At 46.9% G+C, this 27,759-nt stretch overlaps 1 protein-coding gene and 1 long non-coding RNA gene across 9 annotated transcripts in view; one reads left to right on the top strand and one right to left on the bottom strand.

Moving 5' to 3' along the window:
• Window positions 1-1,147: 1,147 nt before the first annotated feature.
• LOC101146511 (uncharacterized) lies at window positions 1,148-12,989 on the bottom strand. Its single transcript, XR_176720.3, has 2 exons — window positions 12,349-12,989; window positions 1,148-1,413 (listed from the first exon to the last, which is right to left on the bottom strand). It is a non-coding gene; the product is annotated as an uncharacterized lncRNA (long non-coding RNA).
• MTCL1 (microtubule crosslinking factor 1) overlaps window positions 10,347-27,759 on the top strand; it is a 126,035-nt gene continuing 108,622 nt past the window's right edge. The window contains exons 1-3 of one of the 8 annotated variants that reach the window (XM_019014096.4): window positions 10,347-11,992; window positions 22,320-22,544; window positions 24,263-24,421. In XM_019014096.4, the coding sequence (XP_018869641.3) occupies window positions 10,475-11,992; window positions 22,320-22,544; window positions 24,263-24,421 (1,902 nt within the window). In that variant the 5' untranslated portion in view covers window positions 10,347-10,474. The remainder of the gene's footprint in view (window positions 11,993-22,319; window positions 22,545-24,262; window positions 24,422-27,759) is intronic. The other 7 variants (XM_019014094.4, XM_031003620.3, XM_055368653.2 and 4 more) reach the window with 7 other exon arrangements.

Below are 27,759 nucleotides of genomic sequence, written 5' to 3'. Positions count from 1 at the left end.
ATATTAATTTCATCATATTAACCTTCCTAATTATGCTATTCTATTAAAATTAGTTAACATCATTTGAGTATATTTTGTCTGAGAATGAACAGAGGTGATGATACGGTTTGGATGTTTCGTCCCCTCCAAATGTCACATTAAATGGTGACCTCCAATGTTGGAAGTGGGCCTGGTGGGAGGTGTTTGGATCATGGGGGTGGATTCTTCATGAGTGGCTTAGCACCATCCCCTTGGTGATGAGTGAGTTCTCGCTCTGAGTTCACATGAGATCTGGTTATTTAGAAGTGTGTGGCACCTCCTCCAACTCTTGTTCCTACGCTCACCACGTGGCGCCTGCTCCCTGTCACCTTAAAGCATGATTGGAAGCTCCTGAGGCCCTCACCAGAAACAGATGCTGGAGCCAGGCTGGTGTAGCCTGCAGAACCATAAGCCAATTAAACCTCTTATCTTTATAAATTACCCAGCCTCAGGTTATTTCTTTATGATGACACAAAAATGCCTGAACACAGGCGACCTACAGTTTATTGTGAATAATTCCATACTGATAATTATTAGGTTGGTGCAAAAGCAATTGTGGTTTTTGCCATTAAAAGTAATGTAAAAAGGGTGGGGCACAGTGGCTCACGCCTGTAATCCCAGCACTTTGGGAGGCTGAGGGGGGTGGATCACCTGAGGTCAGGAGTTTGAGACCAGCCTGGCCAACATGGAGAAACCCTGTCTCTACTAAAAATACAAAAAATTAGCCAGGCATGGTGGCGTGCACCTGTAATCCCAGCTACTCAGGAGGCTGAGGCAGGAGAATCACTTGAACCTAGGGGGCGGAGGATGCAGTGAGCCAATATCATGACACTGCACTCCAGCCTGGGTGACAAGAGCGAAACTCCATTTCAAAAAAAAAGTAATGTAAAAAGTAATAAAAATAACACTTTTAAGTCAACCTTAACTCTCAGATTCATAAAGCTGGGAATAATATTAAAGCTTATTTAAATTCAACTCCTTAATTTTATAGACAAGGCCTCTAAGGCCCAGGAAGACTGAGCCTATTTTGTGCAAGGACACTAAACAAATCATTATGTCCAGGCATAGAACCCACATTGTTCTATCTCTTCATTGGTAAAGTATGCCTGACAATAATTTGACACAGGAATAATATTCAAAATGTTTATTTCATAAGCACTGTTATTTGCTGCTATGGAACCTTCTGTAAATCCATGGTTCTATTTTTGCTTTCCATGTAAACATACCCTTATTTTGTATGTAAAGATGAGCTTAGAGTTGGGCTGGAAAGCCAGACTTCCTTCCAGACAGCAGGAGGAAATGGGAACTGGCATCCTCTATTTCAAATCTCTACTTCTGTTTCGACAGGTAATAATGTTGCCAGATGCCAGGGGTTCGGGCCAGGTCCAGTTGTCACTGTAGAGAAAGCCAATCACTGAGATGATGAGTATTGCTGGGGAAGAAAGGCTTTAATGCAGGTGACGTCAGCTGGGACATGGGAGACCAGTCTCAAATCTATCTCCCTAACTAACTAAAGTTAGGGGTTTATATAGCAGGGGGTTAGGGAGAGGTAAAGAAGAGGAATTGGTCAACAGGCAGCAGGTGCATCTCACGACTGGATGCCATCATCTGAAAAGTTTCAGTTCCCTGATACTATCTGGGAGCCCTGATGGTTGGTTTCCCAAGAAAGAAACTCAGACAAAACAAATATAAGTTCCTCAGGCTTCAGTTCTATGGGAAAATCAAGCCAGGTTCAGCAACTCTGTAGGTAGAGAAATCAGCAATGGCGAATTATGATAAAAGCAAACATGGTGAGATGTAGAATGTTCTCAATTAACCCATTAATTTATCTTAAATTTTTTGGAAACACATGCTGCTGACCAGGAAAGGTAGAGAACTTTGATTAGTTTTCCTTACATAACAACGTATTTTCCCTGTGCAACAAGCTTAGAATCCCAGGATAATTTTTGAAAGTTTAGCAGTTATGTTTTAAGAGAAAAAGAGTTCAAATGTTCAATTTCAAGGCAATATGCCAAAAGGTTGCAAACATGTAGCAAACATGCCAAAAGGTTGTATAAGGGAATTCTGCCTCCTCTGATGAAAGAAGATTCTTAGAACCACCTGGAGGCTGTTTTAAATTATACACACACCCATCACCGTGGGGCTGACCATTCCATAATAGATTCTATTTTATCCCAGTGGGGAAGGGTGCCATCCCAAAAGCCACCACAAGGGGGCACCCTCCAGGACATCGCGGCTCTCTCTGGGCAGGAGCTGTCTCTTTCTCAACCCTGCCAGCCCCAGAGCCCTACCTGCATTTTTTTTTTTTTTTACAAATGCCATTTAATTTCTTTTTTTTTTTTTTTGCTAGAACAGTTTTGCCTTTATTAAACTATTTAATAAGACATATTTTAAAAGAAAATCAAATTTGGCTATAAATACTTTATATTTAAAAATGTATTTTGCCTTTTTTTCTCATGTAACTATTTTAATGAGGTATCATTCACGTATCATAAAATTTAACTTTTTAAAAGATACAATTCAGTTTGTCTTAGTATATTCACAAATTTATAAAACTATCATCATTATGTAATTCCAGAACACTTTTCTCACCCCAAAAACAAACCCTGTACCCATTAGCAGTCACTCCCATTCCTCCTTCCCTCAGCCCTTGGCAACTACTAATCTACTTTCAGTCTTTATGGAATTGCTAATTCTGGACATTTTATACAAATGTAATCATGTACTATGTGGCCTTTTGTGGCTGGTTTCTTTCATTTAGTATAGTTTTCAAGGTCCATCCATATTGGATCATGTATCAGTACTTCATTGCTTTTTGTGGCTGGATAATATTTCATTTATTAATATACCACGTTTTGCTTATCCATTCATCTACTGATGGGCATGTGTATTGGAATACTACTATGAACATCTATATACAAGTTTTTCTGTGTATATATCTTTTTTTTTTTTTTTGAGACGGAGTCTCGCTCCGTCACCCAGGCTGGAGTGCAGTGGCGCAATCCCGGCTCACTGCAAGCTCCGCCCGCCGGGTTCACGCCATTCTCCTGCCTCAGCCTCCCAAGCAGCTGGGACCACAGGCGCCCCCCACCACGCCCGGCTAATTTTTCGTACTCTTAGTAGAGATGGGGTTCCACCGTATCAGCCAGGACGGCCTCGATCTCCTGACCCCGCGATCCACCCGCCTCGGCCTCCCAAAGTGCTGGGACCACAGGCCTGAGCCACCGCGCCCGGCCTGTATATATCTTTTTAATTGTCTTGGGTATACACCTAAGAGTAGAATTGCTGTGTCATATGGTAAATATCTGAGGAATAGCCAACTTTCCAAAGTGTCTGCACCATTTTACATTCCCATCCACAGTGTATGAGGGTTCTAATTTTTCCACTTACTTGCCAACATTTGTTATTGTTCATCTTTTTTTTATTTTAGCCATCCTAATGGGTGTGACTTCTATTTGCATTTCTCCAATGACCAGTGAAGTTGAGTACATTTTCATATGCTCATTGGTGATTTATATATCTTCTTTGAAGAAATGTCTATTCAAATCCTTTGAACATTTTAAAATTGTGTTACTTGTCTTTTTATTGCTGAGTTGCAAGGGTTCTTTATATATTCTGGACACCAGTTTTGTAGCCATTTAATTTCTTGAAATGAGAATCACTACTTGTGGTTGTCACTCCCCTAACCATATATTTTAAAAAACTGATAAACTTCTCTAATGGTAATACAAAAAAGAAATAATAAGAAACCAACTTATAACAAAATAATATCTATTTCAATATACAAAGCTGAGGTACATATATACTACAAAATATATAATAAAGTAGTCAGATGCTCTACATAGAAGCAACTGCTAAAACACGGACAAATACAGGTGGGTTCTATTCATGACTCCAATCCCTTGAGTGGCACTCCCTCAATGCAATGATCAAAGATAAAAAATGCATTGAAAATCTCCAAATAAAATGCAGTCTTTATTTTATTTTTATTTTCTTTGTTTTGTTTTGAGACAGACTCTCCCCTTCTCACCCAGTGCAGTGGTGCGATCTCGGCTCACTGCAACCTCCACCTCCTGGGTTCAAGTGATTCTCCTGCCTCACCCTCCCGAGTAGCTGGAATTACAGGCATGTGCCACCACATCCGGCTAATTTGTTGTATTTTCAGTAGAGATGGGGTTTCGCTATGTTAGGCAGGCTGGTCTCAAACTCCTGACCTCAAATGATCCACTGCCCTCGGCCTCCCAAAGTGCTGGGATTATAGGCGTGAGCCACTGTGCCCAGCCCAGTCTTGATTTCTATTGTGGTTTCATTCCTAAAAAAAAATTCAGTTGATAGTAAAACAACCCTAAAAACATACTGCTTTAGTATACATATATCAAAACAACACGGTGCACTCTGTCAATGTAATTATGATAATTATGATTTGTCAATTAATAGTTATATTAACTTTTTAAAAATATTTTAAAAACTTAAAAAATACTGCTTTATATGTAAAAGTATTGTGTTTATGTGTAAAACATGTACTTCTAGCCTTAGATAATGATAAACAGATTTTTTTACCCACGTGAATGTTTCAGGGGACACTTACTTGGAAGCCCTGTAGCAGGAGAGATGACTTTTTTTTTCTTTTTCTGAGATGGAGTCTCACTCCATCACCCAGGCTGGAGTACAGTGGCGAGATCTCAGCTCACTGCAACCTCTGCCTCCTCGGTTCAAGCGATTCTCCCACCTCAGCCTCCCGAGTAGCTGGAATTACGGGCACATGCCACCATGCCAGGCTAATTTTTGTATTTTTAGTAGAGACAGGGTTTCATCATGTTGGCCAGGCTGGTCTCAAACTCCTGGACTCAAGTGATCCACCACCTCAGCCACGCAAAGTGCTAGGATTACAAGTGTGAGTCACCTCATCCCGCCTAGGACGACCCTTCTCTGGGCACACTGCAAGATATCTAGCCCCCCTGACTACTCCCCTTCCCTCACTTAAATGCCAGTAGTGCCCTCCAATCCAGTTGTTGTGACAAGAGAAAACACCCCAATATACGTCTAGAATGCTCCCTGTGGGTGCTTCCACCCCCACGAAGAACCACTGGTCAGGAGGGAAAGGGCCTCCTTACACCTTCACCTCTCTACTTCCTCTGGTTCTCATGTCACAGGGAGACTCCCCTGTTCTCCCAGCAGACTCTAGAGCACGCCTTAGGTTGGGACTCTCTAGTTCAGGTTTAAGTGAGCAAATATCCATCACCCAGCATCTCACATGCATAGAGGTGGGTCATCCCGCACAGTATTGGAAGGAGTTTTGAACAGAAATAGGAAGAACGCAAATGACAAGCCATGTGACACTTGGACCTGTGTAGAAACACTAACACATGTGCCTGTGGTCCCAGCTACTTGGCAAGCTGAGGTGGGAGGATCACTGGAGCCCAGGATTTGGAGTCTGCAGTGAGCTATGATTGCACACTCTGCTCCAGCCTGGGTGACCAAGCAAAACCTTGTCTTTTTTTTAAAAAAAAAAAAAAAAAAAAAGAAGGAAGAGAGAAAAAAGAAACACTAACACAGTGTTTTTCAATGGGAAGTAAGATAATTACTTGCATCAAAAGTATTTGTTAAAAATACAGCCTTCCGGCCGGGCGTAATCGCTCACACCTGTAATCCCAGCACTTTGGGACTCTGAGGCGTGCGGATCATTTGAGGTCAGGAGTTTGAGACCAGCCTGGCCAACATGACGAAACCCTGTCTCTACTGAAAATACAAAAAATTAGCTGGGCGTGGTGGCGGATACCTGTAATCTCAGCTACTCAGGAGGCTGAGGCAGAAGAGTCGCTTGAGTCCAGGAGGCGGAGGTTGCAGTGAGCCAAGATGATTCCACTGCACTTTAGCCTGGGCAACAGAACAAGATTCCACCTCAAAATAATAATAATAGTAATAATAATAATAAAAATACAGCTTTCTGGGCTCATGTCTCTTAAATCAGATCCCTGGGGATGTGGCCAGATAATTTGCATTTTTAACAGTCCCACCAGGAGATTTTAATGTCCTCAAGGTTTAAGAGCCTCTTAAGTTATTGTCATTGTCACCACCAATGCCATGCACAGCTGCCAATCTGGACATGAAGCCTTTTTCAGGTCCCATGTGGCATTTTGGCAATCACCCCTGCAAAGAGAGCTGGGAGGTCCCCACAGACCCCAGTGTTGGATGCAGACTCCAGCTTCAACCTTGGCGGGTGGTGGGGAGGCGGGGTGATCAGGCATTATTAGGTTGTCTCTTTTTAAGGTTAACTTTCTTGCAGTGCCCAAAAAGCCACTCACTCTGAAAAATTCCCTCTTCTTTCCATTCTTTTCAAAGAGGATGATTTCATGATTTCTCATGACTTCAACCAGGAATGCTTTCATATTTTAAATGTGCCTTTCTGTTAAAATAAGGGGAAAAACTGGAAGATACATATATGCCTGGGTTTGGACAATGTATTAAAGGTATAGAAATTCTGCATATAATTCTGCCTGGGAGTATAGAGTGAAGTATAGTCCTGAGTAAGTCACATTTTTTTTGTCTATGAGTCAAACCAAGTAAAAAAAGAATTCATTTCTCTTTATATAACTGTATAGACACAGAATAGATTTCTAACTCTCTGAGTGAGAGTTTGGAATCTGAGTGAAAAATCTGGTTTGCTCATATTTTAAGAGTTTTGAAGATTATTTCACTGGTGTTAAATAATGATGATGATTCTGAAGATTATTTCACTGGTGTTAAATGATGATGATGACATTGATAATAATACCTTACCCAAGACCACACAGACAGCAAATGACTTGGGCAGGATTTGAACCCAGATTTACCTGGTGTCAAAGCCTCAGGTCTTGTCACCATACCACACCGTTCTTGGACAAAGAGGTTGTGAACACAGCCACACAAACATTACTCATCACACCACTGCTGCACGCAGCTCCCTAGGACGGTACTTGGGCCTCTGCAGAGGAATGAGACGATGGGGCCCTGGGCCTTGTGCCAGCATTTACAATCCAGGGTTGCAATGCAGGGAATCAGCCACAGTGAAGCAACCTGGAGATCTGCAAGCACAGGAAGGCACCACCACCCTTGATACGAGGCAGTACGAGGCAGTGGAGGACGAAAAGCTACCAGGAGGAGTAGTCCATCCAGTGATGGCTGGAACCTCAGAAATCCACTCCTCACAGAGACCCAGCCACTGCCAGAGAAGCCGCCTGCAGCAGAGAGAGTAAGAAATAAACTGGTTTCTTCCTTCTGGGTCCACTCCCATCTCCTGACGGCACCTCCACTGGCCAAACCCAATCAGCAAACCCAGCAGCCTGGAAACCCACACTTCCACTCACATCAGAGTAGCAGAAGGGCAAGACTGGATCTGAAGGCACACAGATGAAAACAGGCACGCCCATGCTGGGTTTTGTTATTTCACAGAATAAGCACTCTATGGTTCCCTTAAATAGTAAATCCTCTATTACCTTTAGATTAATTTGATTTAACAGAAAAAGAATTTAAAATCAAGTATTTCCTTTCTTTGCTCCCCCCTTCCCTTCCTCCCTTCCCTTCCCTTCCTTCCCTCCCTCCCTCCCTCCCTCCTTACCTCCCTCCCTTCCTTCCTTCTTTCCTTCCTTCCCATTTTTTTGAGACAGGGTTTCACTCCCATCACCCAGGCTGGAGTGCAGTGGCATGATCATGGCTCACTGCAACCTCCCCTCCTGGGCTTGAGGGAGCCTCCTGCCTCAGCCTCCCAAGTAGCTGGAACTACAGGTGTACACCACCATGCCCAGCTTATTTTTGTATTTTTGTGTTTTTTTGGTAGAGACAGGATTTTGCCATGTTGCCCAGGCTGATCTCCAACTCCTGAGCTCAAGCTATCTGCCCACCTTGGCCTCCCAAAATGCTGGGATTACAGGCGTGAGCCACCACGCCTGGGCCACTTTTTCTTTTTCTTTTCTTTTCGTTTTTTTTTTTTTTTTTTTTTTGAGTGACTTTAAAAAACATCGATTATGCAATCAGATATCTCTTTATACCTGTAACTCACTGAATACTGGAAAACAAAGAAGGCATTATTGGCTGGGCTGGGTGGTGCATGCCTGTAGTCCCAGCTACTTGGGAGGCTGAGGTGGGAAGATGGCTTAAGCCCAGGAAGTTTGACTTCAGTCTGGGCAACATAGCAAGATCCCATCTCTTAAGAAAAAGGAAGAAAAAAGAAAAAAAAAGAGAAAGCATTGATTGAATACTTCCTTACAAAGGGCTAGTAGTCCCATTTGCCAGGCTAATAATAAGTAATAAGGAGGATGAATTTTATCTGACTTATTACCTGAAAGAAAGAGAAGCTGGCTGCAAATCCTATAGTCATCAAGCTACTGTCTTTAGAAGACTAGCGTATTGAAACTTTTTTGGGGGGCCCTTTCTTTGAGTGTATATGGTATGAGAAGCTGGCAAGCTTGTGCTGAGAGTCCTGGCCATAATTCTTCGGAAATGTGAGGGTGTGGGAGGCGTCAGAGCCTCTGGAGGAAGTTCTAGGCAGAGGTCAGTTGTGCTCTGGCCCGACCGCGGGCCCCCTCCCACGGAAGGGGAGAGCTAGAGCGCCCTCTGGGGACAGCAGGCCCGGCGCGCGCGGTGGCCAACACCTCTCAAGCCTTTCGAGGTGTGCCGTCATCCACGCCCACCGTGGAGCCAACAGTGTCCTCCTCCCAACGCTGGAGAAACGGCTAGGGCATTAGCCTCAAAGGAGATTAAGGAATTGGATTTCGTAGAGATTGGATTTCGTGCGTGCTGTCTCACATTCAGAGGCATTCCCAGAAAAACGACTCACAAAGACCACAACAGCAGCAGAGCAGGCGAGGTCTCAGTGCCCCCGGAGCTCAGCCAGGGCGAGGGAGGACGACTTCGGGGCAGGGCTCTCCTGACTTACGCGATTACAACAAAAGGGTTCATCCTGCATTTTTTGAAGGAGATGGCTAAGTAGGGTAAATCTGTGGTTAAGATCACAGACTTTGGAGTCGATTTTTTCCTCCTATTTTTGCGAGTCGGCCCCCTCTTCTCTGTCCCTGCTCCCACGGCCCCCTCACCGCGCATACTGCCACAGCCGCTCGCAGCTCCCGTGGCCCACCTCCCTCTCCTCCAGGTTGCTGCCCCCGGAGTCTTTTTGAGCACATCAGACCATCTTGCTCAGAATACCCCGTGGCTACCGCCTCTAGGATAATGCCCAACGGCCTTGGTAGGATATTTGGTGCCACACACCCTCCAGTCTCCCCTCTAATCCCTAACCTACCTGCCTCCCCGCCTAGGGGCCCTGCTGTCTGCAGGTTCTACTGTGTCCTGGGCCCTCAGCTGAGAGACCAACCCGTCCTTCCAGGAAAATGCGAGCCTCACCAGGCGGGGTTACGCTCCCGCCCTCCTCCTTGTAATTATTACCTGACCCTCTGCCTCCTGCAACGCCAGGGCTGGAGGACAGGCTGGCCCTTATTCCTATGGGCACTGGCCAACATCCAACGCCTGGGACATAAACTGCACCCAATGGTATGTGAACTGTACAATTTGCACGGTGTGTTCTGGTATTTGCTAAATCTTCACACATGCTCAGGTGGCAGTACGTTTTAATGATACAGGCAAGGGAACTGGGACTCAGAAAGGTCTAGTGCCTTGCGCATGGGAGACTCAAGTGGTAGAACCGGTGGCCGGGCTCCGGGCTCTCTGAGCGGAAAGCCTGCAGGACTCGGAATCCTGAGGACCTGGGTTTAAACCCGCTCAGCTAGGGACTGGGTGAGGCATCGCAGGCAAGTGACTTCACCTCCCAGCGCCGGTGCCCTAGTCTTCACCGAAGACAGCAATTCCAATCTGGGACTGTGGTGAGGCTTAAATAAAACACTGCTCAGTAAGTGGCCAGCAGGCCTGGCTTGCAGCCGGAACTATAAATGTGAGTTCCCTTTCTGACCCCCAGCTTTGGCGAGGGCTCCTCCTGTTTGGGCAGCAGCTCCTCCTGAGCTCCCGAGGCCACGGGGTGCCAACTGTGGAGCGCCCGCCGTGCCGTTTTGACGCGAGAGCTGCGTCGGGTACCAGCGATCCTTAAAGGAGCTCGGGGACCAGGGGCACAGCTTGGAGAGGACAGCGAGGGAGGTGACTGGCCTCGGGGAGGCGGGCGGCGGATGGAGAGGCATGAGGGGGGTGTTGTCATCCGCGGCACACGCCTTCCCCAAGTGGCCGGCGCCGCCCCTTGCCACCACTTCACCTCCGCCTCTTCCCTTCTTCCCTAGCTCCTGGCAGCGTCTCTAGGGCCTCAAAAAGCAAGGAGGGTCCTCGGGCAGCGAGGCCCCATGGATCCAGCCTGCGCCTGCTCCCAAGGGCGCGCAGACCCCGCCCCGCCCCTGCCGGGCGCCCGCCCCCCGGGGAGCGCAAGCCCCCGCCCCTTCCCTCGCCCCTCCCCTGCACGGCGCCGGCTGGCTGGAGGCGGGGCATGCGCACGGGCCCTGGGCGAGGGCGCTGGGCGGCGGGGAGGTGGGGCGCGCGCGTGCGGCTTCTCTCAGCCGGGAGCGGCGGGGGCGGGCACGGGCAGCAGCGGGCCGGCGGTGGGCGGGGAGCCGGACGCGGGAGCCGGGCGCGCGCCGCCAGCGCCGCCGCGGCACCGGTGACCGCGAGCCCGGAGCGCGAGGTCCGGGGATGCGAGCGGCCGGGAGCCGCCGCGCTGCTGAGCCGGGAGAACTCGATCCGCGGTGACCTCAGCGAGGGGCGAGCGCGGCGGCGGCGAGCCCCGCGGGAATCCTCGGGGCCGGGGTGCGGGGGGCGGGGACGGCGGGAGCGCGGGGCGCAGCCCGGGCGGGGCTGGGACAGTGATGAGAGAGCGCGCGGGGAGGCTGCACGCCGCCGCCGCCGCCGCCGTCCGGAGCATCTGCTGCCTGAGCTGCTGCTCGCGGACCCGGCCATGGAGACACTGAACGGCCCCGCGGGCGGAGGTGCCCCGGACGCGAAGCTGCAGCCGCCCGGCCAGCACCACCGCCACCACCACCTCCACCCGGTGGCCGAAAGGCGGCGGCTGCACCGTGCGCCCTCGCCCGCCAGACCCTTCCTCAAGGACCTGCACGCCCGGCCCGCCGCCCCCGGCCCGGCCGTCCCCTCCTCGGGCCGAGCCCCGGCGCCCGCCGCCCCGCGCTCGCCCAACCTCGCGGGCAAAGCGCCGCCCTCGCCGGGGTCCCTGGCCGCGCCTGGCCGCCTCTCTCGGCGCAGTGGCGGCGTCCCGGGCGCGAAGGACAAGCCCCCGCCGGGCGCCGGGGCCAGAGCGGCGGGCGGTGCCAAGGCTGCCCTGGGAAGCAGGAGGGCGACGCGCGTGGCGCCCGCGGAGCCGCTGTCCCGGGCTGGGAAGCCTCCCGGAGCCGAGCCGCCGTCTGCCGCTGCCAAGGGCCGCAAAGCCAAGCGCGGCTCCCGGGCGCCACCCGCCCGCACCATCGGCCCCCCGACCCCGGCCGCCCGGATCCCTGCCGTGACCCTCGCGGTGACCTCGGTGGCCGGGTCCCCGGCCCGCTGCTCGCGCATCAGCCACACGGACAGCAGCTCCGACCTCTCTGACTGCCCCTCCGAACCCCTGTCCGACGAGCAGCGCCTGCTCCCTGCCGCCAGCAGCGACGCCGAATCCGGCACGGGCTCCAGCGACCGTGAACCCCCACGAGGAGCGCCGACGCCGAGCCCCGCAGCCCGAGGAGCGCCGCCGGGCAGCCCCGAGCCCCCAGCGCTCCTCGCCGCGCCCCTCGCCGCGGGCGCCTGTCCCGGGGGCCGGAGCATCCCGGGCGGGGTTTCGGGGGGTTTCGCGGGGCCCGGCGTGGCGGAGGATGTCCGGGGGCGCTCGCCACCGGAGCGACCAGTCCCCGGGACCCCCAAGGAGCCCAGCCTGGGCGAGCAGTCTCGGCTCGTGCCAGCGTCGGAGGAAGAAGAGCTGCTGCGGGAGATGGAGGAGCTGCGCTCGGAGAACGACTATCTCAAGGTGAGCCGCGCCTCGGCCGCAGGTGTCCCGGGGCGCCCCCGGAGGACCTGGCTGCGGCGGGGACCCGCCAACCCCTCCTTCCCGGGCCTGTCCAGCGCCTTCTCCCTCCTGCTCTCCACGGTCCTACCCCCGCATTGTCAGGCATTGGGAACTTAAGCCCAAACTTCTGGAAGGAGAAGCAAGACCTGTGGGTCTCCGCCAGTTCGCAACCCACTTCTCTTTTCTCGCGTCTAGAACTCTTGCGTCTCTTCGCTGATACTTTTACTTTTGTTGACCTGTTGGGGCAGAGGAGGCTGTAATCGTTTTGGGGACATCAGCGGACGCCCCCATCCCCGCTCAGAACGTGCCAACCTCACCTGTAGGAACAGGTGATCCTTCGCCAGGGAGCTCTAGCCGGGCCACGTGCGGGCGTGGCGGTTCAGGATAATGCCACTGGAGGGCCCCCGGCTACGGACCCGCTTGCCCCTTCTCCTGCAATTACGGAAAGAGCTGGGGGCTCTCAGGGTCTCCTGGGTTCCGCCATCCCGGGTAGAGGGGGCCGCGCCGTTTTCGGTGAGCAAGCTGAAGCTCAGTAGAGGTCCTTGGAGTGTGGCCCGGGTTGAGGAGCAACGGTGTTGCGCGGGCCAGTCCTTTGTAAGCATCCAGGAGCCGGCCTTCTGTGTCAGGAGAGGCCACGCCAGCACTTTCTAAGGAATCGCGGCGCCTGCTGCACTCTCTGAGTATTTTCCGGCAGGGCCTGCGGGCAGTGGCCTCTTAGTCGCCTTAGCACCGGGTGCTTAATCCGGCTCCATCTTTTCTCCACGGAGGGGGCCTGGCGCTGCAGACGGGGTTCCCGGGGTCAGGACGATCCAGGTGACTTGAGAGAAAATAAGGGGAGTTGTATTGATAGCAACTGTTTTATTTATTGTAATCTTCAGGTTAGTAAACAACTCCAGTGGCATAAATCTGTGTATCTGTTAAGTCTTAATGAGCAGCCAACCAAACCCAGGGGTGTGGCCCTGCTTCTTCAGTGGGTTATGTGATTTGAGCTGTTTTCTCAGCAAATGATGAGCTAACCAATACGGGCCCAGTTTTTGGCTAGTGAGATTGAGGATTGGGCTTTAAGGTGCATGGTGGTGAAGTCTGCAGTTCACACGGAAATCAGAGCACATTAACTGCTGGGTGATCTCAAGCCTAAATTTCTTATGGAGCTGCTCCAACCAACTGAGCCTTGTAGTTATTTTACTTTGTGCAAGAAGTAACAGTGAGGCAGAGAAAGAGAGGTGATAAAAGAAAGATTGGGACTTAAAGCAAGATATTTCAGATAGTATGTTTGTTTTTGTCACTTACTCTTAGGTAATAGACAACGGAGTGAAGTTCAAAGGCAACTATGTTGCGGGTGACTCCATCATGAAAGCAGCCCTTTTGTAAATCTTCAACAAATGTAAGCTCCCTGAGGGTGACCAAGATAATCTTGTTGTTTTTGTATCCCTGGCTCTTAGCATAACCCCTGACTTACTTTCTGATTGAATGGTGTTTATCCAAATGACTGCTATGCAAGGGAAAATTGTATTTCTTTAAAGAAGTTTCTCATTACATCTTTGATCTTAAGGTAGGCTATCCATCATTTTGAAGTTCATTCTTGGTGCAACTGGTTATTTGGTTTATTTTTTCCCAATGAATGAAATGTGTCTGAGCCTGGAGTCTGATATAGTGTATTTGATATTTCACTGGATCTTCCCAACAACATAGGGTGGTGGTGGTGGTATCATGATCATAACTAGTATTTCACAGACGGAGATGCTGAGAACCTAAAACAGAAATGACTTGGCCAAGGTCATAGAGTGAGTAAGTGGTGGCACCTGCGTTTCCCCAGAGCCTCTGCCCATTTTACTGCACCGGGATGCAGCCCTATTTCCAGCGAGGCTGCTTTCCTCTGAGCACACTGCTTCTGAAGTTGTTTTCATAGCTCAAAATGTTCCTTGTGGTGAGCTTTTCTAGGGGCCCTCTGTTTTCTTTTCAGGTGAGAGGGCCGTCATGCCCGTCTCTGCACTAGCCTGTGTACGAATGGTCACATAAATCCCACTGCCAGTGTTTCAGTTGTGGGGACTGTTCAGTTGCCATTTACTGTGGAGAAGGTGTCACTTGCATCCGTTTACTCTGCCTGAGCCCACCTCCCCACTGTTCCTCCGACAGCAGGGGAGAGAAGAGGGTTCTGAAGGAGGCTAGCAAACCAGATGATTGCGTGTATGCATGTGAGGTACTCACTTGGCCACTCAGAGGCTTAAATGACAATAGTTCAATTCGGGAAAGAAACGCAGGGATCCTAATGGACTTTTCTACAGGTCGTGGAGCCTGCCCACATGTGCAAAATTGGGCCCAGAGCTTCAGGGACCCCCTGTGGCAGAGGCAGTAGTCATGCCTTTGCAGTGGTGGTTAGCGTGTGCCCTTTATAAATCAAAACTTCTCTTTTTGTTATTTTCGTGGGTATTTTTTCCGTTTTTTGTGTTTTTTTTTTTTTTTTGGAAGGGATGGTCTTGCTCCGTGGCCCAGGCTGGAGTGCAGTGGCATGATCATAGCTCACTACAACCTTGAACCCGTGGGCTCAAGTGATCTTCCTGCCTCATCCTGATAAGTAGCTGGGACCACAGGAACACACCACCAAGCTGGGCTAATTTTTAAATTTTTTATAGAGACAGGGTCTGGCTATGTTGTCCAGGCTTGTCTTGAATTCCTGGCTTCAAGTGATCCTCCCTCCTTGCCCTCCCAAAGTGCTAGGATTACAAGTTTGAGCCTCTGTGCCTCGTGGGGTACTTTTTAAAGAGGGTAGATAAAAGTACGTCCTTGACCTGCTGCTTTGTTAGGGAGCACTGCACAGAACTAACTCTCAGGATTAGGTATAGCATTCATCTATTCCAGTGTATCTGATAAGAGGCTCGGCCCACAAATTTTACGTTGCTATATTCTGGAGGATTCCAAGTAAGTGCTGTCATCATTGTTGTACAAGACTGTGACAGTTTCTGAACTAGAATGACCAAAGCCCAATTCAATAGAAAAATAAGTCCAGCAAAACCTTAGGAGGATATTCTTCGGATCAGGACATTTAAGTGGAATTATCTTGGCTTTTAGCCAGGCTGCTGTATTTTTTATTTTATTTTATTTTATTTTTATTTATTTTTTTTGAGACGGAGTCTTGCGTTGTCGTGCAGGCTGGAGTGCAGTGGCATGATCTCGGCTCACTGCACCCTCCGCCTCCCAGGTTCAAGCAGTTCTCCTGCCTCAGCCTCCGGAGTAGCTGGGATTACAAGTGCCCGCCACCATGCCCAGCTAGTTTTTGAATTTTTAGTAGAGACAGGGTTTCACCATGTTGGCCAGGCTGGTCTTGAACTCCTGACTTCAGGTGATCTGCCCGCCTCGGCTTCCCAAAGTGCTGGGATTACAGGCATGAGCCACCGCGCCCGGCCTGGCCTGTATTTTTTTAAATAGTCAGTGTCAACAGAGAAGCGGACACCTTGTGTTGTGCTGTAACAGAGCAAATTTGGTCGTCCCTGACTCTGCTTTCTGTTCCTTCTCCACCTTCATCAAATGGTGCCTGGGTGACTAGGTGAAAAATGCAAAATCAATCCAGGTAGCTGGCTTTTGTGTGAAAACACAGACAGAAAAGCACTCTTGTTGTCCTTTGACCTCTGATAAAACTCAAATACATTTGGAAGTATTCAGAAATTCAGGTGAGCACTTCAGTTATCCAAAGGCCTGGGCTTCTCATAAAACCCAGGCACTTTCTTAATGCTGAGGACTTTGGTAAAGCGCTGGTGTGTTCCTTCCCTGCCAGGCTGCCAGGACTGTGTTTTGCTCGAGTGCTCGGAGACAATCAGACAAGCTGGAGTGCTCGTTGTCAACATATTAATTATGTTCTCTGTTTCCACAGGCTTTTCAGGAGGATTTAATCAGTTGGCATTTATGAGCCTATTTTGAAAATGCTTTTAGCAGCCATAACCCCACACCTCCCCCACCCCCAAATAGTGTCCTCTTGCCATGCTGACCTCCTGCAGGGTGGGTGAGGATTAGGGTGGGAAGAGCTGTTTCTTTTTGCTTTGCTTTCTCAGTTATTTCATAGGAATTATTTTTCTGTTAAAAGAAAACAAGTTGGTGCTAGATACAAGGGCAGAGAAAATTGGCTTCTTGGAGAGGAATGATTTCCTAAGGGAGAGGTTGAGCTTTGGTTTTATAGGTTGCAGTGTCTCACTGCTGATCCAAGCTTACCATCCTGCTTCTCATTGGAGTTAGCCTTTTGAGTTTCAGGCCCTGACCTGGTTTGTGACATTTGGCAGCTGGGCTGCCCAGATGCCGGGTGCTCAGTGTGGCCTGGGGGTGGAGGGGCACTTGGAGAGGAGTGCAAGCAGTGCTCTGCAGCTGAGGTGTCTCAGCGCCTCCTTGCTCCCCGCCTCCTCCTCCTTTCTCTTTCAGAAGGGTTAACGGACAGTATTCCCCATTCTTTCCTGACATTCGCTGTCCGTACCCACTCTGTATTCAGCCAGTGAAAGAGTGGCTATGATCATTTTCAGTGGCAGCTAATGTAGACAAGGGCTGCGGCCACCAGCTGCTGGCTGGACCATCACCTGGTAGACAGTGGGAGTCGCCCTGCACCTCCTTAGTTACAGCTGGGACTCTTGGAGAACATTGCCCTTGTCTGGAGGAAAATGAGGTGGATTATTCGTATGTTACAAAAGACAGTAGTTTCTGTCTGCCCAGAAGATAGAATTATTGCAGCAGTAGCCAGAGGACTGCTTCTACCATCCAAACTGGGTCTATTTAAAGAGGAGGTGCTAAAATAGAGATAGTTACTGATTTTGGGTATTTAAAAGAGATTAAGATTTTCATATAGTTATTAACATGATTAAGAGTTTTCATCACTTATACTAAGAAGCCATGGATTTGGCTTTTATTATATATTCATGGATAAAACTATCCTTTTAGAGGTTTTCATTAAAACATATAATTTTAATCTTGGTTTACTCTAGTGCACAACTGGTACCTCATTATTCCTCTAATTTGAGATACATGATAAGGCTTGATTTGTCAGCCACAGGCAAAGGGGAATAGTCTTCACAGTACTTCAAGATTTCGTTTTATATACAAAACTTAAAAAAGATATTTAATTAAAACTAGCTTTTCAATGAGATAATGATTTAATACTTAAGTATCCTCCAGACTTGATGTTAATTCAGTAAAAAACTATTAAGGACAGCTTTTTCTTATTTCCGTGTATAAAAAGACAACAGCGATTTTCCAATTTTATGTACTATCTCTAAATTACACCTGTCAGAAACATCATATGCTCTGCTCGATTTGGTTTACTTAAATTTTTAGTTGGCAGATGTCGTTAAGGTTCTGCAATACAGTTTTCTAAATTGGAGCATGCCGTCAGAAAATTAATGTAATGTTAGTTTGAAAATCACTATCCATCATGACCCTAATTCCAATAATCATAGTTTTTGCTTTTCAAATGGCTGCTGCCAGCTTACATGGTTTATAATTTGCTTGTCTTTAACTTCTTTTCACTGAACCTGAAAATTACTTTTTTCTAGGCTCTCTGGGAAGAGTTGAAACACTGGCCCTGGTCCTATTGCTGCAACAGACCAATAATGGTGGAAAGCCATTTATACTTTTAGAATCTCAGTTTCCTCGTTTTAAAGATGGGAGTATTAGCCAGGCATGGTGGCATGTGCTTGTAATCCCAGCTACTCAGGAGGCTGAGACAGGAAGATCACTTGAGCCCGGGAGCTCAAGGTGGCAGTGAGCCATGGCTGCACCACTGCGCTCCAGGTTGGGTCACAGAGTGAGACTCTGTCTCTTTAAAAAAAAAGCGGGGAAGGGACACGAATATCTTTGCTGCACGTTGCAGTGTCTTCCTAAGAACCAGTTGCCCTAATGGATATGCTTTGTGTTGTCACTTGTCGAGCTGTAAATGTTAGGCTGCTTTTTTTGTTTTACAGTGATGGTGGACTTTTAAAAGTACAATTTAAGGTCTATTATTGTTTCATTTGTCCAGGTTGAAGCAAATAATTTATGGTATTTACTCGAAAGAGTGTGTGATTGAAAGCAGACAGGCCTGGGTTTGCAGTCTGGCTTCAATTTACTAGATGTGAAGCTTTGGACACAGGTAACTAGCCTCAGTTTTGTTTTTTTTGTCTATAAACTGCATAATGTGTTCCTGACAGGGTTATTATAGGGTTAGTAATGAGGGTGAGGTGCTTAATAAACGACGCCTGTTCTATAAATTTAGGTAAAATATGAATTATAAGAGCAGTGATTTAAATACATGCAGTTATGGTGCATTGGTCCATTTTTATACTTCTGTGAAACACTAGACTGGGTAATTTATAAAGAAAAAAGGGTTTAATGGACTCACAGTTCCACATGGCTGGGGAGGCCTCACAATCATGGTGGAAGACAAAGGAGGAGCAAAGACACATATTACATGGAGGCACGTAAGAACGTGTGCAGGGAAACTGCCATTTATAAAACCATTAGATCTCTCTTGAGACTTATTCACTGTCACAAGAGCAGCAGAGGAGAAACCCGCCCCTGTGATTCAGTTACCTCCCACTGGGTCCCTCCCTTGACACGTGAGGATTATGGGAGCTACAGTTCAAGATGAGATTTGAGTGGGGACACAGCCAAACCATATCATATGGTCTCTCCCTAATTTTCTTTTCTCTTTTTTTTTTTGAGATGGAGTCTCACTCTGTCGCCTAGGCTGGAGTGCAGTGGCGCGATTTCCACTCACTGCAAGCTCCACCTCCCGGGTTCATGCCATTCTTCTGCCTTAGCCTCCCGAGTAGCTGGGACTACAGGTGCCTGCCACCATGCCTGGCTAATTTTTTTTATTTTTAGTAGAGACAGGGTTTCACCGTGTTAGCCAGGATGGTCTTGATCTCCTGACCTTGTGATCCGCCTGCCTCGGCCTCCCAAAGTGCTGGGATTACAGGCATGAGCCACCGCACCCGGCCCCTAATTTTATTTTCAGTACAACTAATGTTGGTGATTATTTGTGCCAAAAAATATTGCTGTTTACATCTGTCTGCTCAGTGATGTGGAGGTGTGGGTGCATCTAGCCCTTGAACAGTTTTCGTAGCCTGTAACATCTGTATGAAAATGCAGCATTTAACATTAGGGTGGATGTGGGCTCTCCTGTTGCAAAGTCTGAAAGCTAGAGACATTTTATACCTGGAAGCTGTATCTTGCATCTTAGGGCTATATTGCATTTTAAAAACTTTTGTCTTAGTTGCAGATAATCCCAGGCATTAATGACTTTGGCAGGCTTTCTGGAAAGAAAAGCAATGACAAACCATTCTTTCCATGAACAGAATGGCCAGAGTCACTGTATATTTGTATGTGTGGATATACATGTACATATACATATACATATACATATACATATACATATATTGACTTAGTGTTGAACATTTAGTGATTATTGCTTGTATTGAACTGATTTGTATTAATGACTCAGTGAAACAATTACCTCTTTACTCAGAAACAAGCATTGCGGTTAGGTTCTTTCTCAAAGTCTGATCCATTAGTTTCATGGATGGGGTGTGAATCAAACTTGACGTTGATTTTTGAAGATTCAGAACTAACTTCCCACTCTATCGAAAGAGTGACAACCACAAGGCTCATTTTAAAGCCTTCAGTCTGCAGTTGACCTCCTCTAGGAGTGGGTAGTGCAGGGGCACAGCTCCCATAGGGCGTCTTCAAAGCCTCAGTGATCAGGCATCAGTAACAACCTCCTGTTTGTGGAAGGTTTGCAGAAGGTTGTCAAGCAGTGTCCTGAAAGAGCTGTGTTCTCTGGTCCCCTGAAGAGCCCAAACCACCCATTCTGTTTATGTGTGTTCAGCTGATCAGCTCCTATGCTCAGTCCAATAACTTCCAGTTCCAGCAGATCTTCCCACAAGGACCAGGATTTACCAGGAGAGATTTCCATGGAGGAAAAAAGAAATGAAACTTGGTTAGAGTTCACAACATTTTCAGTGTTAAGATTGATCTTTCTTAAGACACATTAGGATATCTTATACTTTTAATATTTTCATCATTGGTATAGAAATTCTGTAGGAGCACTTAGGAGCCAAGAAGAAGAACATTTTATGCATTTGACTACTGGGAAGTTGGTGAAGGTTTCTTCTTTAACATCTGTTCTCCTTGGTAGCCTATTGAAACAGGCTCCAGATGAGTCCTGGTCAAATGAGTAGCTCATTCTCTTGATGGGATAGTGTAGGCAGAGTGGAGAGAACCTACATGCTGGATTGGGGGATGAGTTGCCATATCTGTCCCCTTTCTAGACCATTGTGTGCAGGTAAGGTTGACTGAAGCATCATCATCACCCCATTTTGTGCCAACCCTTATTTTTCCATAAGGATTCACATTTTTATTTGTTGTGTTTCTTGTACTTAATCTTACCTAGGATAAACACATCTTCAGGAGATTTCTTTTTGTTCATTTTTTTTTTTTTTTGTCTGAGGCTCGGATGTTGGGCACCTTGTTCTTTATTGTTAGTCAATCCCTGTTTTTAAGAATAAATACAGGATTAGCATGAGTGGTAAGAATCCAGGAACAAAGTGAATAGCAGGACGAGAATGGGCAATTAGGGTGTCTAAGTATAGGAGAGATTTTTTTTTTCTTGAACCTTGATATTAATTGAATAAAGTAAATGGGAATAACTGAGTGCATGCTATTCTGGAGGCATCTGAAACTATCAATTATGAAACTAGTCAAGAAAATCCCTAGAATGTTTTCTTAATCTTCCTCCTTCCAAATTGTTCCTCCTTTAAATCTTGTGTAACACTTCAGTAGAGTGAATATCTCATACCTGCAGCTACATCTGTGGGTTTGGGAAGAAGCTTTCATCACTGGGCTGCAAGACTGGAACAAAGCGAGCGTGCAGTTGTGTCTGATGTTAGTTGCCTTTCTGACTTGGTGTTTGTAAGTGTTCACTGGCGCACCTGTGTATTCATTCAGCAATATTTATTGAGGACCTACCATGTGCTCCATGCTGCTCGGGATGCAGAGAGGAGAAAGACAGACAAGCTTGCTCCCCTCCGAAGCTTACCTTGTTAGTGGAGGTGACAGACAGTAAGTAGGAAAAAATACCAATACTATTAGATGGCACTCAGAGGTGGGAAGAAAATAGAGCCAGCAAGAGACTAGAGACTCGGGCTGATGAGGGTGGCCAGGGGAGGCTTTGCATGACCTCAGATTATATGATGGAATGAGCTCTGCAGAGATCTGGAGCGGGGAGTGTTTTCAGAAGTGGGAATAGCAGGCGAGGTCTTGAGGCCTGAAGAAGCAAAGGTGCGAGCAGTCTCAGACCCTGCGCTAGTCGTGGGCAGGGAGGGAGTGTGGCCAGGAGGCCTGGAAAGAAGGAAGCCCCTGGAGGGTTTGAGTAGGGAGTGAGGTGGTCTGATTTGCACATTAAAAGGATTACTCTGCTGGGTGGGGGACAGACTGTAGGAGGATTAGAGGGCCAGCTGAGCAGTGGGCACCTGTGTGTCTCCACTTACATCTGTGTGTGGCTCCCCTCCCCCAGGGGTGGAGGCCTGGACCAGGGTGATCCATCCGGAAGAGGCGCAGCTCTGGCTGAGGGCTTGGCTGCAGAATGGGAGGGGAGGGGGCGCCAGAAATGAAATGACTCCTTGGGTTCCCCTGTATTCAGGGTGCATTCCTGTGGACAGCAAAGAGTGGAGGTGTGGGAAAATCAGAATAGGTGAATGGGAAAAAACAGACCCAATGTGTATTTAAAATAATGGAAAATGTCTCATTTGTGGATAGCGTCGCTTAGTCAATGCTGAGATGCATCTTGTGGAACAGAATTTTTGAGACATTTGCAGGTATGTTTTAGTTCCAGGGCAATTAGCACTTGTTATCCTACTGAAGTTTATGTTCTTTGAAGGCAGGGTCTGTATGATTCATCTTAGTAGCTAGATTATGCCTTAGAGATAAAGGCTTAGGTCAATGTTTGGTTTGAATTGAAAGGTTCAATTATCTGCAGAGTTGATTTTATTTGATCGTGTAGGGAGATGTTGGGAGTGGGATAAGTTCTGAGAGGCCACAATGAATAATCCAGTTTTTTAGCTTCTGGTTACATAAGATTTGAACAGATACTCAATTATATTATCTCATATGCAAATTTCCAGAGGTTCTGGTGCCTGTCACCCAGGCGTGGCCATGAGGTGATGGGTAAGCATGTAGGTATTCAATATTTAGTATTGAGGAGCGGGTATGAAGGAGAGACATGCCATCCTTTTTTGATGTACTTGGCTCATAAATCTTCTCTGTCTGATTTGCATAGGATGAGTTAGATGAACTCCGTGCTGAGATGGAAGAGATGAGAGACAGTTATTTAGAGGAAGACGTTTACCAGCTGCAGGAACTTCGGCGAGAACTGGACCGCGCTAATAAAAACTGCCGAATCCTGCAGTACCGTCTTCGGAAAGCCGAGCAGAAAAGCCTGAAAGTGGCTGAGACGGGTCAGGTGGATGGAGAGCTTATTCGAAGCCTGGAGCAGGACTTGAAGGTGAGTGAGGGGGTGGTGCGTGCACCCCGCAAGGCTGCTGTGGACCGGCTGGCCACATGCACGTTGCCCTGGTGTTTTTTCCCTGCTTGTGTCTGTCTCTACAGATTGCAGCATAAACAGTCTTGGTTTGCTTTATGGCTTATAGGGTGTGTGTAGTTCTATGACTTTGACAGCCCAAGGTTTACATTTGTCATAATATGAACTTTAAAAAAATGATGATAATCTGTGATAATGAAGAATTAATACCTGCCAATGATAATGAAGAATTAATACCTGCCAATGGGTCCGACAATTGGATAGAAATTCTGCAGAAGCTCTGAAAGATCTGAAGTATTTTTTAAAAAAATCTATCGATTATCAGTGTAGTCAAAGGCCACTCTTAAAAGTTGATCATATCACTTAACATTTTTTTATTGTTATTTAGGTTTCTAGGATGTAGAAATCCTGACATTCTCATTACCCAAGCGAGACTTATGTAGTGAGGATCTAATGCCAGGAGAAGTAATCACAAATTGTCTGAGGTGTCTTTGAGAACCACTGGGAGAAGTGGGAATAATGGGAAGAAATCCCAGACTTTAAGCCATTTTCTCTCCGTGGGCAGCGAGGCCCTCATGACCTGATTATCAAATCATTTATCTGGAGATGAATTATGCGTACTGTTCTCTTTATTGCCGGGGTACTTGTGAAATCTCATCTAGCCGTTCAGTGTGATAACAGGAAAAGAACCTTTGAAATTCTACCAAAGTTATAAACCACTGACAAAATGTCATTCAGTGTGATAAAGGGTGATTTATATTTCTCTTACAAGGCCTCTTGCCTCATTTGCTTTTAGAAAGTAAACGTGTTTAACTGCTTTGCTCATTCAAATGGTTTACCACACCAGAGCCACAGTACAATATTTAAAACTTGACTACATTGAACATCTTATGCATAGAGAATTTTTTTTTATTATTATTTTAGAGATAGAATCTTGCTCTGTCACCCAGGCTGGAGTGCAAAGGCACCATCATAGCTCACTGTTACCTCGAACTCCTGGGCTCAAGCAACCCTCCCATCTTCACCTCTCAAGTAGCGGAGACTATAGGCATGTACCACCATGCCTGGATTATTTTTTATTTTTATAATTTTTTTAGAGACAGGCCTGTCTCACTGTGTTTCCCAGGCTGGTCTCAAACTCCTGGCCTCAAGTGATTCTCCTTTCTTTGCCTCCCAAAGTGCTGGGATTACAGGCAACTTACTTGTTTTGTTAGCAGATGGGTTCAGTATTACTTTAGTGAATAGAAATGTTTATTTGTTTATTATTATTTGAATTTCTCGCTTAAAGCACGTGAGCCTGGGCAGAATTGGCATGGTTGGTGATCATCTGTGAGGGAGGAGGGTTATCCAAAGTGGGCTTTAAAAACAATTTATTTATTTTAAAGCCATTTAAATTTAGCAGTTGGGGGGGTTGGATACCAACTTTAGTGACACTAAGGTTAGCACGTTCTGATAATGCACCACCATCAGACCAGCCAGAGTGGCCTTTTAGCCCAGATGTTGATTTCATTTTTAAATGAATCTCCTCCTCCTTTTAACAATAAGTCAGTTGTGTATTGCCAGGGTCTTTGCTATGTGGTGTAATACATTACTTAATGATTTTGCCTCTGATGTTGTCTGATAGTACCCTTAGCACACAAAAAGCCTCATATCCTGATAATGATCTCTGTGGGTCGATGCAGGTAGCCAAAGATGTATCTGTCAGATTGCACCATGAACTTAAGACGGTGGAGGAAAAGCGCGCTAAAGCTGAGGATGAAAATGAAACTCTCCGACAGCAGATGATTGAAGTGGAAATATCCAAACAGGCCCTCCAGAATGAGCTGGAGAGACTGAAAGAGGTAATCCAAAACTGTGGGGGTCCTGCCCCCTTGGATTTAATAAGGAGGAGCTTGGAACTCCAAGTGCCCCCTTTTCATTGTGGTCGAAAGCTGGGGTTGGCAAACTGTGGCCTGTTTGTTTGGCTCATAAGTTAGATTGTTTTTACTTTTTTTTCCTAGCGTGGTAAACAAACAAGCAAACAAGCAAAACTCACAGGAAAGAAAGCCCCCAAAAGCAAAGAAGACTATGGATTCAATACTGTGTGATGCTTGCAAAGCCTAAAATATTTTCTATCTGGCCCTTTACAGAAAACGCTTATTGGGCCCTGGTATAAAGCTAGTTTTTGTAATTACCACTCAGATGAGCTGACCATTAATTCCTTTGATGTGTCCAAGTGGAGCCTATTATTGCTAGAATACAGAATTAAGAAGTAGCTTTTTTCTCCAGAGTCTTCTCCAGTGAGCTGGAAAGTATGTTATGGTTGTCTGTTAAAGCTGTGTAAACAATGTATGTACCACCACCTGTGTAGCTAAAATGAGTTAAATATAGACATTTTTAAATTTTAGGGAGTGATTTTTCTAGCAAAGTAGTCTGGAAAATGAATATATATTTTTTTCATTTGCATACAGCAATGCAAATCCTGTTTTGTTATTGACTTCCATTATAAGATTAAAGCTGTGTTTTCTTGGAAAATGTCCTGCATGTGTTGAAATTAAAAGCCTTTGGCGAAGGCTTTAAGCTCACAGTGAATTCTGGTGTGTTACCTGCACCTGCCAGCAGCCTTGCTTAGCGGCTCATTTTTCCTTTGGAACAGTTTCCTGATTCACACAGTTCTTCCCTATCCATGCCCCCTCCCATCCGCTGCACCTGGTTCCGGCCCGCGTGGGCTCTGGGTAGAGTTGTGCATGTGCGGTGCAGGCCCTGCTCTCAAGGCGCCTCCAGTTCAATCAGGCCCACAGATAACAAAACAAACAAATCACAGCAAAGTAGCAGGCGTGCCCCTCTCTGCTTCTGCCCCTACCCCTCTGCTCACAGCTGCCTCGGCCTCCCTGCTCTTCCCATGCATGCCCTCACTGGAATGTTCTTTCTCCAGGCACTCACCTGTGGCTCATTCCCTTATCTCTTTCGGGTCCTTGCTGAGATTCACTCAGCCCCTCCCCTCAACACTCGTGAAAGTTGTCCCCATCTCCACCCTGGCCAGCCCTGTTCACCTTCCCATCTGACATACGTGTTCTGGGATATTATTTGTCTATTGTCACCGCTCATCTGACAATGCTGTGTGTTTTCTTTCTCTGTCTTTTATCCCTCCCCTCCTTTACCGGTGCCCCTTCGGATCACAAGCTCTGTGGGGCAGGGACAGGGGCTTTGTCTGGCTCACTGTGGGGCCCTCATGCGTGGAACAGTGCCTGGCACATGCTGGGTGGAAGAGTGAACGAAGGGGGCGGAGCATAGAGCTGTGTAATCAGAGCATGCCTGGGAGATGAGGTGGCCTCCCAGAGGAAGAGGTTAGCTTCTGGGAGCTTGCTTTCATCACAGGTAACCCTCACCCCTTAACTTAGACTTGTGTCTGCTCCCAGGACTCGAGGAATTTGTCCTCTAATTAAGGATCTCCGCCTCAATTAAAGTACCAGTTGCTGGTACTTTACTTCCCTCCTGTTCCTTTGTTCTAAGTTTGCTGGAATAATTTCCTTTCTCAGTTTGAGCCTGACCTCAACAGTTAGAGGGTATAGAAAATAGTTTACAGTTGACTCTGGAACAACGTGGGGATTAGGGGTGCAGGGGTCACCTGTGCAGTTGAAAATCTGTGCATGTCTTGTAGTCCTAGATACTAGGGAGGCTGAGGCGGGAGGATTGCTTGTGCCCAGGACTTTGAGGCCAGCTTGGGCAACACAGCAAGACCCTGTTTCTTAAAGAAAAAAAGAGAAAATAATGTATATAGCTTTTGACTCCCCCAAAACTTAACTAATAATAGCCTACTGTAGACTGGAAGCCTTACTGATAAAACAGCCAATCAACACATATTTTGCATGTTGTATGTATTATGTACTGTTTTCTTATAATAAAGCTAGAGAAAATAAAATGTTGTTAAAATCATAAGGAAGAGAAAATATATCTACTATTCATTAAGTGGAGGTGGATCACCGTAAAGGTCTTCATGCTCATAGTCTTCACGTTGAGCAGATGGAGGAGGAAGAGGAGGGTTTGGTCTTGCTGTCTCAGGGGTGGCATAGGTGGAAGAAGATTTGAGTATAAGTGGACTTTCACAGTTCAAAAGTATGTTGTTCAAGAGTCAACTACAAAGTATATTTTATAAAATTTTATATGTGTATACATTTGTGTATAACTAAACATAAATATAGATTTTAAGTAGGTGAAGATTCTGTTGCATACATTTAAATGGATTTGTGTAGGATTTGGCATCTCTTTGGAGGAAGAAATGATTATTGTTACTCTTGACATTCAAAAGCAAGGCCAGAGTGAGACAAGTATCTTCAGAGAACCTGATGCTGGCTCAGGGTGGATGTGAGGAGAGAACGGAGAGGGATCAGCCCTCCCTTTGTGGGTTAGAATTACTGAGAGGAATTGTTCCATTGGAATGAAGTAAGTATTTTACTTCCAGAGTTGCAGTCAGGGTGGTGGGACCGCATATTTACACCAAACTTCTAAATGAATCATAGAACCGACAGGAGTCCCAGGAGGGTTAGATGCTGGTAGATTAAACTGGAAGCAGAGAACGATGGTATCTCATGATACAAGGTTCAAAGGTGGTGGAGGAAATATTTATTGGAAAATGCCAGCTGCTATCTTTGTGAATGGGTTCTTTTTGCAAAAGCCGGTACAAACAGGCTGAGCTTTGCTCTGGGGTGAGGATAATATTTTTTCTATTGTGAGCCTCACTTTTTGTTGTTCACCTCTGGAGTTTTGTAAATGGATGTGTGACCTCCTGAAAAAGGCAAGGACAGTTCATGTGTTGTGTGTGTCTGAGCAGCAGCAGTTGTCGAAGGTGTGTGTGTGTCCCTTCGGCCTCAGGGGTCCGTGAGACAGCATCTCCATGCCTTCTCTCTGGAGCCACCACTCCCTTCTCTCTGAAGCCCTAGACCGTTTTCAGCTGCCTGGTGGACATCTCCAGTATGAGTTTTTCCTAGCACTTTAGACTCTGTCCAGAACAAACTCATCACCCCTTGCCCCACCCTGCACCTTCTCTGTCTCCTATTTGTGAAACGGTCTCTGAGTCCTTTCAGTCCCCAAGGCCGATGATGGTGTTACCCTTAACCCTCTTCTCCCTTCTTCAGCCGCTTGCTCAGTGCTGTAGGTTCGGCTTTTGCAGGCTTTAGACATTTCTTTCTCACTGATACCT

This window comes from Gorilla gorilla, chromosome 17 (assembly GCF_029281585.2).
Source record: "Gorilla gorilla gorilla isolate KB3781 chromosome 17, NHGRI_mGorGor1-v2.1_pri, whole genome shotgun sequence".
NCBI classification, from domain to species: Eukaryota; Metazoa; Chordata; class Mammalia; order Primates; family Hominidae; genus Gorilla; species Gorilla gorilla.
This window is presented reverse-complemented; position numbering and strand designations above follow the sequence as displayed.